Source organism: Nicotiana sylvestris, chromosome 9 (assembly GCF_000393655.2).
Source record: "Nicotiana sylvestris chromosome 9, ASM39365v2, whole genome shotgun sequence".
Lineage (NCBI taxonomy): Eukaryota > Viridiplantae > Streptophyta > Magnoliopsida > Solanales > Solanaceae > Nicotiana > Nicotiana sylvestris.
In genome coordinates, this window is record NC_091065.1 from 156970528 (window position 1) to 156982371 (window position 11844).

General features: G+C 39.8%; 1 protein-coding gene across 1 annotated transcript; it reads left to right on the plus strand.

Annotated features, from left to right (window-relative positions):
- Positions 1-10224: 10224 nt before the first annotated feature.
- Positions 10225-11268, plus strand: LOC138878469 (uncharacterized). The gene has a single exon (XM_070158151.1). It carries the CDS (start codon positions 10225-10227, stop codon positions 11266-11268), a length of 1044 nt encoding a protein of 347 aa, XP_070014252.1.
- The last annotated feature ends 576 nt before the right edge of the window (positions 11269-11844 follow it).

Genomic DNA, 11844 nt, shown 5'->3' on the forward strand with positions numbered 1-11844 from the left:
GGAGAAGTATTGCATTCCTTTCCTTATGTGTGCATTCATGCCTTTACTTGGAGTTATTACTATTGCACCCATGTTATCTACGTGAGTTGTCGTTGTTGTTCCGTCTTTGTCCTCTATCTGGGTTATTGTTGTGTTGTCCATGCCTTATATCTATTTAACTGCAAATATCATGACTCCATTCCTACTGTTATATCCATATCCATGTCGTTTCTATTTTGTTATACTTTAGTATAAGCCTTCTACCATGATAGTCATTCATGCATCTATTTGTTAGCTTATAAAGATCATGCTTTCCCTTCTTATTTATTATATCTACATCTATACCTACTACCATGCTAGTTATGTGAAATTATATTCTTCTTTCCTAATTGATATCATTATTCATATGCCTCCTACCTAGTATATTATTGTTGCCCATATCTAGTGCCTTGTTCATCATCGCTACCTAAGTATTTCCTACCTTGTCATTACTGTTCTCGGCATTTCTTTCACCTGGTTGGTAATGTTGTACGTATATTCAGTGAGGATAAGATAAATGCACGAAGGGTGTTACCGTGCCACTTGATTTGTTGGTTATTGCTCTAAGGAGAGGATTGGTCGTGATATTGAGGAATATTAATCGTGGTTCTTCTAAAAATCATATATTGCTTCGCATATTTATTTCCTTGTACTCTATTCTGTTATGTTCTAGTATTATTCTATTGCTAGTCATCTGCACAGGTTATATCAGTGAGTATCTTTTAACTAAAATGCCTTGTCACTTCTTCACCGAGGTTACACAAGATACTTACAGAGTACATGGGGTCATTGTACTCATCATCCACTTATGCACCTTGCGTGCAGATTTTGGAGCGGAGCTGCAGTGGATGTCGGAGGATGACTCTGAAGATATTCGTGCCTTCCGAATGTGGCTACCACTTGTACTTGGGTAGTTCTAGAGTTGAATTCTGTTTATGTACATTACAAACAAAAGTTGTATTTATTTCATATCCGTTATTGTAATAATCCAATCTTAGTAGCTCGTGTCTTGTACTACCAATCCTTGGAATATTCTATGAAAATACAAATATATCATTTCTTGATCACCTTTATTTTATTAGAATTGTATTAAATGTTAATTGGCTGACCTAAAGGGTCGGTTTAGGTGACATCACGACTAGTGAATTTTGGATCGTGACATAGTTGATGTTAGTTGACTAATTAGTTGAGCTGTTAGCTAGGTAGTTAGAAGGAGGTTAAAAGATTAAGAGATATAAAAGGAAATATCATTGTAATAGGGTATTCATTATGATTTGATATTAAAATTCATTTCCTTCCCCTTCATCTCTATAACGTTTTTGTTATCGACTCTGTCGGCAATGCCGGTCACTTCATCGGAAATCTATTCAGGGACTATTCTCGCTCTTGGGTCCATAGGATTTTTGATCTTTTTGTTTGAGTTTAAAATAAATATAATTTATTTTCTTATTTTGTGGGAAAATCGTTTCACGGTTTGTAAAGTATATAATTTCTGAAAACGAAAACCACATTGAAAGTTAATTGGCTAGTTTATCCAAGATCATATCTTGTATATTGTTAGGTGTTGTCCTGATTTTCTTACTATATTTGATATTTCTATCTCTTGAAGGAAAGGGAAACTTGTTTACCATAATTTGATTTTTCTTTTACTAGAGAAAAATTATAGATCTCCCATATTTGGCTAGTTTTTTTTCTTGGAAAAAAGGGTTCTGAATTTTTATAAATTGAGGATCCTTACTTGTCATTCAGTAGCATCCACAATGTATCCATAGAGGGCTTGAGAGTCTTAATTAGGGGGAGAATTTTGGGACAAGTGTTAGACTATCATTTGTGGTTGCCTTTTTCTGAGGTTCTCTCGATATTTGTACTTTCTTTTATATAGTGGATTAATCAACTCCACCCATGGACGTAGGTTAATTGACTGAACCATATTAAATGTTTGTATCTCTTGTGGTATATTTCTATGCTATTATCTGATTTGTCGTCGTTGAAGTTTTCTTTACCAGATTATGCATGACACCTGATTATTTTGATCCTAACAAGTAGTATCAGTGCGAGGTTAAAGATGGGTTCATTTTGGCGAGTTTAGTTCTAGTCGCAACCTATTTAACGGTAACCATGATTTTTTGTCTAAAACTTTGACCGAAATACCACTCACGTTGAGACAAACTTTGCGGAGGAGATCTAGAGATGCAACCTGTTGACATTTATGTGAAGAAGGTGGATCAAATTTATTTTGTCAGAAAATTCAGGCCAAGGGGGAAGAATTGTTAGGTGTTGTTATTTGGTTGTCCTATCTCTTGAAAGAAATGGCAACATGTTTAGCATATTCGGGTTTTTCTTTTCCTAGAAGGAAATTATAAATCTCTCATATTTGGATAGTCCTTTTTTGGGAGGAAAAGGTTTTAAATTTTTATATATTGAGGATCCTTCTTTGTCATTTGGTAGCATCCATAATGTAACTATAACGAGTTCGAGATTCAAAATTAGGTGAGGAAAAAGGATAGAACCGGCGATATTTGCAGTTGACAAAGGAACAGGGTGGAGTTTTGGTTGATTTTGAGTGACCTTGCACAGATTTGTGCCAGGTCTCAGAGATTAATGGAGATAAGAGAAAAGAGAGAGGAAAAGGAAAGAAAGGGCTGCCGGTCTCAATGAAAATAATTAGGGTTTAGGTGGGATAGGTAGTTAAAAGGAGAGGTGAGGTGTTGGATCATTTTGATCAATAGTTCTAAATTTTTTAGAGTAAAAGGAAATGAAAAGGTTTAAATGGGATAGAATTGGGACCGTTGGATCATTTAGATCCAATGGTGGATATAAAATGCAGGAGGTTTTAAAATAAAAGGAAAATTTAGATAATTGTGGACCATTGATGTTATGACCCCAAACCGGACCCGGTCGTGATGGCGCCTCTCGTAAAGACAAGGCTAGCCGAAACAATTTCCAAATTCATTTCAATAACTTTAATAAATCAATTTAAGCTTTTTTAACTAATCAGATATTGTATAATGCAAATTTGAATGAACAGTGCGGAAATAGATACAGCCGACATCGGGGTGTCACAAGTCACGAGCATCTACTAAGGTCTAAAATAAAATGAAAATTCTGAAATATACTAAACACAGTCTAATGACATCAAAGGGAGAAAAGCAGTGCTATGGACGTCGGGCAGCTACCTTGCTAAACTCCAAAGACTCGGCCTCTGATCAACCAATACCTGCTACCGGGTGTAGAAATACCTGAATCTGCACACAAGGTGCAGGGAGTAAAGTGAGTACTCCAACTTAGTGAGTAATAATCAAAATAAAGACTGAGTGATAAGAAATCATGAAAATCACGTCAACATACTATATAGAAGCAGTACAAAACCAGTTAGAAAGAAATGCAGTTGTGAAATCTCTTAAAGCATCTTAGCTCAGTTTAAACTTCTTTAAAAATAACTTTTTAATAGTTAAGCAGTTAAATTCAAGGCAACTAGAACAAATAAGCACAGAAAATCTGACCCTCGGGCACAAATACCAACAGAACAACCCCTCGGGCTATATCTCACATCATAATGGGTACCCGCGCTCATTGGGGGTGTGCAGACACCTGGAGGGGCCCCTTACGGCCCAAGCGCAATATCAAGCTATCTCGTGGCATCATCACTAGGCTTTAGGCCTCATATCAACAAGCCACCTCGTGGCGTACATAACTCAGGCCCTCAGCCTCATAACCATAATCAGTGTATCACTGATGCGGTGTGCATCCCGACCCAAAAGTATCCTCACAACACAGGACCTCGGCCTTACTCAGTCAAAATCACATAAGCCACTCGGGCAATAGTAAAACATGATGCTCAGCCCAAAATATTATTTGAAATATCATTTAATATATTAAAACAGAGTAAACATGGCTGAGTTATGAAAATAGTAGAATATAGTATGACTGAGTACAAGTTTAAAGTCAAAAAAGTGAGGAAATATCAGTAAAAATCCCATAAGGGTCCAAATAGTTGGCACTAAGTCCAAATATGGCATTCCGTCCAAAACAAGATGATAGCAAATAATTTTCAATCAAATACGTGGTAAAACAAATCATTCGGGATGAACTAGGTCACAATTCCCAAAATTGCACGACCCCACGCTCGTTATCTAGCGTGTGTGCCACCTCAATATAGCACAAAGATGTTTAAATCCGGGGTTTCATACCCTCGGGACAACATTTACAATCATTACTCACCTCGATTTGGTCCAAACTCTAGCCTGCGATGCCTTTGCCCTCACGAATCCACCTCCGGATGCTCCAAATCTAGCCACAATCAGTACATAACCATTAAAATATGCTAAGGGAACAAAGCACACTCGAAAATATCCAATTTACATAAAAAATCCCGAAATTGCTCAAACCCGACCCCTGGGCCCACATCTCGGAATCCAATAAAATCACATTAATAGAATCCTCATCCACTCACGAGTCTACCCATATCAATTTCATCACATCCGACCTCAATTGCCCATTCAAATCACCAAAAGAAATCTCAAACTTTTTCTTCCATTTTGTTCCAAATTTAAACTTTAATTTCTTAAATTAAATGATGAAATTCAAGACTAAATCATGAAATTAAACCAAATGTGAGTGAAGAATAGTTACCCCAATAGCTCCACTGAAAATCTCCTCAAATTTCACCTTTTCCCGAGCTCTCCAATGGTTTTTGTGATATTGGACTTAAACCCTCGATTTAGAACTTAAACATTCTGCCCAGATATTTCCTTCATCGCGATCGCGGAATTTGCCTCGCGATCGCGAAGCACAACAATGGACTGCCCCTCAATTACCTTATGTGATCGCAGAAACACAGTCACGATCGTGGATAACAAACTCATAAAACAACACGAACGTGGCCAACACTATGTGATCACGTAGAGAAATTCTTTCACCTCACGACTGCCCCAAATCCTTCTTCGTGATTGCGACCTTAGCCACGCGGTCGCGATAGCCAGCTCCACAGAACTTCGTGATCGCAGACACAAATTGGCGATCGCATAAGACAAATTCCCAGCTGCCCTCAACAAACCTACGCGATCGTGAGCCCTTCTATGCGATCGCAGAGAACAAAAGTCAGCAACAAAACTGAAGCCAAATCTGCAATTTCTCAATCATGCAATTGGTCAGTTTAACCACCTGAAACTCACCCAAGGCCCTCGGTACCTCAACCAAACATGCCAACATATCCCATAACATCATTCAATCTCGTTCCAACCTTTGAAACGCTCAAAACAACATCAATACACCAAATTTACATCGGATTCAAGCCTAAAAATTCCAAAATCTTCTAAATTACGCTTTTGATCAAAAACCCAACCAAACCACGTCCGAATGACCTTAAATTTTGCATACACATTCCAAATAACACAACGGAACTACTTCAACTTCCGAAATTCCATTCCGACCCATATTTCAAAATCTCAATTTTACCAATTCAAGCCTAAACCTTCCACGGACCTCCAAAATGCATTCTGATCACGATCCTAAGTCCCAAATCACCTAACGGAGCTAACCAAATCATTAAAATTCCAATTCGAGATCATATACAAACAAGTCAAAACTTGGTCAAACCTTTCAAATTTTAAGCTTCAAACTGAGAACTGTTCTTCCAAATTCATTCCGATTAGCTTGAAAAACAAAACCAACGATTTACATAAGTCATAATATTTTACTGGACCTGTATCAGACGCGCGTTCGCGGTGCGGCCGCGGGAAAACTGAAAGTTTCTGCCTCCGAGCGTGGTACGAGCGCAGCACGAGCGTGGACTGAGCGTGGACTGATCAAAACAACATCAACACACCAAATTTACATCGGATTTAAGCCTAAAAATTCCAAAATCTTCTAAATTACGCTTTTGATCAAAAACCCAACCAAACCACGTCCGAATGACCTTAAATTTTGCATACACATTCCAAATAACACAACGGAACTACTTCAACTTCCGAAATTCCATTCCGACCCATATTTCAAAATCTCAATTTTACCAATTCAAGCCTAAACCTTCCACGCACCTCCAAAATGCATTCCGATCACGATCCTAAGTCCCAAATCACCTAACGGAGCTAACCAAATCATTAAAATTCCAATTCGAGATCATATACAAACAAGTCAAAACTTGGTCAAACCTTTCAAATTTTAAGCTTCAAACTGAGAACTGTTCTTCCAAATTCATTTCGATTAGCTTGAAAAACAAAACCAACGATTTACATAAGTCATAATATGTAAAGCCCCAGAAAATTTTGCTAAGTAATTCAAGATTTCGTGGTGCCAAGGTAGGCTAATTATTTTATCTTGCATGAAAATGAGGATTCATGATATAATGGATATCAATTGGATATGTTAATAAGCGTATAAGTCATATTATAAGTGATTTGGGGTCTAAGGAGAGGCCTAAGTCTAAGCCAAGTTGGAAAATTTCATAATAGACTAAAGTTGTAAATGAGTACGCACAAGACCTCACTTTGGACAAGCATATCTTCATTTATATAAGATGTTGTCGATGCACAACCTATCAGATTAAAGACCTTTGAGTCTAGTTTCCAACGCATCAAACCGTTTGTCATTTGGAGGTTGTATATAAAGTTATGACCATTTTACTGGACCTGTATCAGACGCGCGTTCGCGGTGCGGCCGCGGGAAAACTGAAAGTTTCTGCCTCCGAGCGTGGTACGAGCGCAGCACGAGCGTGGACTGAGTGCGGTAAGACCACGGCCACCGTATCTCGGGCGCGGTTTAACAGCGGTCGCGCGCCTAGCAGCCCTATAAATACCCCAAGACCGGGTACAGAGAGTCTCTAAGTCATTGTTTTGAGCTAGGGCTTGCTCTATCAAGGGGAATCCGTCCCATACTTCCCTCCTATGATTTAAGGTAATGTTTTTGTAGTATTTTAAGTTGATTACTACTCCTAAACACTTATATTAACAAGGATTGATCTTGAAAATCCATAGATTCCCATTCAAATCCCTAAATTGATCAATAACACTACAAGTGGGGATTCTCAAGATTCTTACTACAAGAGGTATGTCTATCTTCTCTAACTACTCTATGGTAATTATTTATGTATGATATATACGTTAGAACTCATGGGATGGTGATTGGAAGTCATAGGTGCCTAACCTAGGTTGTGTTGGTTTTGTAGAGATTGTGAGATGGGTTATTGAGGCATGATTCTTGGGTGTAATAGTATTATGTATACATGCATGTACAAATTAGGTTTGTGGGAACATTTTTGAACATAAATAAGTAAAGATTGGGTTGAGGAATGAAGGAAATCTTGTAAAAGAGATTTGAAATCAAGATGCTCAACTAGTATTTGATAAAATGCTCAAATGAGCTGAAACCATGAATACCTTCCTAATTTGTGTTCAATTTTGTTATGTCTCAAGTAGATTGGGATTGCTAGAATTTTTGAAACGTCGTAGTAACTTAAGGAAAGCTTAAACAAGGTATGTATGGATAAACCCTCCTCCTTTTAGAAATTGAGCCTACATGGTGCCGGTGCAAATGTTGTACGCCCGAAATTCGATTGATGTGGTACTTGTTATGTCAAATAAATTGATGTTGCGAAAATGTATGTGGAATATGCTTCTCCATGTGTTTAGTGTATTATTCTTTATAAATTGAGGATGTGTGAAAAAACATGAGCTATGTGCTAAATGCCTAAATATCGAGTCAAGGTTGCATTGTGATTAATATGCCGAACTAGATGCATTTCTCTCTATGTTTATAAGTTAAATTGATTTTGTATGTGCCTATGATCCTAAATGGAAAGATAAATGTTGAAAATGGAAATAATGCGAAATGTGAGTTATGGAATGTGGTAGTTGTGGCCCCAAGTGCCGAGAAACTAATTAATGTGAATCCAAAGATTGAAGTAAGATGATTAACGGAAAAGGGTAACGTCTTGGTAAGACGGCTTAGTCTATCGGGCCGTGATCAGATGCCATGTTATACACACATGGTGGTAATGTATTGATAATTGAAACTGAAAAGTGAGAATGAAATAAGAGTAACGTCTTGGTAAGACGGCTTAGCTGATCCGGCCGTGATCGAACTCCGCTCAAGGAAGTGATGGTAATGTGGATGATGATGCAACGATAAGGAATGCCCCAACCAAAAATTTCAGAAACTATGTGAAAACTATGTGAAACTCTTATATTATTGATGTGATGCTTCTTTGAAGCTTTGCTATCCTAATGATTTCTTTTACTTTTGTATGGTTATTCTTTCTAATCGATGGTATTTAGTTAGACATACTAGTACTATTCCATGGTACTAACGTCCCTTTTACCGGGGGCGCTATATTTTTTTAAATGAATGTAGGTGGCTCCATAGCGGATAGCCGATCGCGCGTAGCTGAGCATCCTCCTCTCAAAGTCTTGGTGAGCCCCTTTCTCCTTCAAGGGGGTTATGTTGTACATATTTTGCTATAGATATCCACTTTTGAGGTATAGCCGGGGCCTTGTCACCGGCATTGTCATACTTGTCTTTTGCATCCTTAGAGGCTCTGTAGACATATGTGTGGGTTATATACGGGTGTTGGATGGGTCTACAAACTATGTTGTAATTCTCTCTCTCGCTTCTCTAAAGTGTAATTGTATGGAATCTTAGAAACTTAACTATGGTTTAAGGTTGTGATATAAAATGAACTAACCGTGTTGAATTTCCTATCTTTCCTATTGTCTAAATAAATGAAAGCATGACTTCCTTATTCATATTGAGATAGGTAGAAAGTGTTTGATAAGGCTTCCTCAGTTGGGTTCACTCGATTGAGCGCCGGTCGTGCCTCCCGAGATTGGGGCATGACAAACTTGGTATCAGAGCCTAAGGTTTTAAGGTTTCCTAGGATATCTAGGGAGTCGTGCCTAGTAGAGTCCTTTTTATCGGTATGTAGTCGACCACATCTATAAGTTGGAGGCTACTTGGGCATTTAGGAATAACGCATTCTTTGATATTCTAGATCGTGTGGTACAACTTATTATGAAACTATTCCCTCTCTAATTAGTTCATTGTCCTATCTTTTAGTAAAAGGCACCTAAGAAGAAAGCGAGAACTAGCTAAGAAGCCAATGCCACCTCAGGAGTGGCTGATGATTCATTGCTTGACACTACGGGTAAGGGTAGTCGCCCTACTACCACCCTGCCTGGTTCTTCTATTCCAGAGCAGACTACCGCAGTTCCTACACCTATGGAGGTTACTACTTCCCTCCCATTGATACTTCTATTCCATCTCCAGCCCTAGCTTCCGGTTCTGTTATTTCTGATGGAAATCTTAGGGGAGCTATTCAGATGTTGACCCAGCTAGTGGCCTCTCAGGCCTAGAGGTCAAATGTTACGCCTAGTTCATCCAGCCAGCAAGGGGATTCCAGCAGTTCTAGGGTGAACAGATGTCTTCAGTTAGACCCTCTAGTATTTACGGGTGCCAATCCAGAAGAAGTCCCTTAGGATTTTATTGATAAAATGCAAAAGACCCTCAGGGTTATGCGTGCAACTGAGACAGAGGGAGTAGAGTTGGCTGCCTACCGTCTGAAAATGGTGGCCTATTCATGGTTTGAGTTGTGGGAAGATTCCCGTGAGGAGGGGAGCCCTCCGGTGAGGTGGAGCGAGTTTGATGATACCTTTATAGATCATTTCATGCCTGCCGAGACAAGGGCAGCCTGTGCATCAGAGTTTGGGAATCTGAAGCAGGGTAGCAGAAGTGTGTGGGAGTACCATATGGAGTTTGTTTGCATGTCTAAATATGTTATTCATATGTTGCCCACAATGGGGGCTAGGGTGTGTCGGTTTGTTTAGGGTCTCAATCCTTTAACTATTAATGAGGCTTCTACAACTGCATTGAATTCTGACATGAATTATGGGAAGATGATGGCATTTTCTCAGGCCACGGAGAATCGTAAATTGAAGAACAGAATGGAGAGAGAGGGTAACAGAAAGACCCCGGTCTACATGCAACATGAGTGAGTCATTTGGTGGGGGAAGATCAGCTTTCAAGGGAGGATCATCAAGGCCATCCCAATCTGTTGCGCAGTCTTCAGCCAGTGCACCGCCATCAAGGCCCATCCAGCAGTAGCAATGGAGTCATTTCAGGCCTAGTCAAGGCAACAGAGGATCCTATCAGCGGGGTCGGTTAGGAGAGAGATCCCAGCAGCAGTAGGGGTCTTTGTGCCCCAAGTGCGGTAAGATGCACTCAGGGGTTTGCTACTTTGAGGTACCCGTATGTTATGGATGTGGGATGAGGGGCCACATTCAGAGGCATTGTCATACATCCCGCCAGGGAGCGGGTAGGGGCATAGCACAGTCATCCAGTCTAGCAGCTGCTACATCCTCTGCCCCCTCTCCAGCTCGAGGTGCCCTAACACCTGCAGGGTGTGGTGTAACTAGGGGTGGTGCACAGACTTCAGGAGGACCCAGCCGGTTATATGCTATCAGTGGTCACCAAACTGTAGAGGCTTCTCCAGATGTTGTTACAGGTATTCCGACTGTCAAATCTCCTGATGTGTATGCACTTATTGACCCCGGTTCCACTTTGTCCTATGTTACCCCTTTTGTTGCTATGGAATTTGGGATAGAATTGGATCAGCTTCATGAGCCATTTTTGATGTCTACTCCGGTGGGTGAGTCTATTACGGCTGCTCGAGTTTATAGAGGTTGTGTTGTTACGGTACAGGGTAGGGATACCACAGCCGATCTTATTGAATTAGGGATGGTAGATTTTGATGTAATAATGGGAATGGATTGTCTTTATTCATGCTTTGCCAAAATTGATTGTTGGACTAGAACCATAAGGCTTGAATTTCCTAATGAACGCATTATTGAGTGGAAGGGAGATAATGTAGTGCCTAAAGGTCAGTTTATTTCTTACCTTAAGGCCGCGAAGATGATCAAGAAGGGGTGTATATATCATTTAGTTCAGGTTGCGGACACCAATGCCGAGGCGCCTAGCCTTGAGTCTATGCCAGTTGTGAATGAGTTTCCGGATGTCTTCCCAGATGAACTCCCTGGAATTCTTCCAGACATGGAGATTGATTTTGGGATCGATGTGATGCCAAGCACGGAGCCTATATCAATTCCACTTTACAGAATGGCACCGGCAAAATTGAAAGAGCTAAAGGAACAATTGAAGGATTTGCTAGAAAAAGGGTTTCATCCGGCCGAGTATGTCACCATGGGTCACACCGGTCTTGTTTGTAAGGAAGAAAAATGGGTCGCTATGGATGTGTATTGACTACTGGCAACTCAACAAGGTCACAATCAAAAATAAATATCCTCTACCAAGGATAGATGACTTGTTTGATCAATTGCAAGGTGCTACGTGTTTCTCAAAATTGACTTGCGGTCTAGGTATCATCAATTGAAGATAAGGGAATAGGATATTCCAAAAACAACTTTCAGGATTCAGTATAGGCACTTTGAATTTATGGTGATGCCTTTTGGGCTAACAAATGCCCTGGCAGCTTTCATGGATCTTATGAATCGAGTCTTCAAGCCTTTTCTAGACTCCTTTGTGATAATATTCATTAACGATATTCTTGTATATTCCCGAAGTCGAGAAGATCACGCTAACCATCTTAGGGCAGTTCTGCAGACTCTTCAGCAACATCAACTGTATGCAAAATTTTCGAAATGCGAATTCTGGCTTGAATCCGTCACGTTCTTGGGTCATGTCATCTCCAGGGAAGAAATTATGGTTGATCCTCAAAAGATTGCAGCAGTGAGTAATTGGCCCAGACCTACCATTCCAACAGAGATTCGTAGTTTCTTGGGTTTGGCTGGGTACTATAGGAGATTTGTGGAGGGGTTT

Bases quoted from the DNA above. Each gene is read 5' to 3' on its own strand.
- LOC138878469 (XM_070158151.1), top strand. From the start codon at position 10,225: ATGCACTCAGGGGTTTGCTACTTTGAGGTACCCGTATGTTATGGATGT.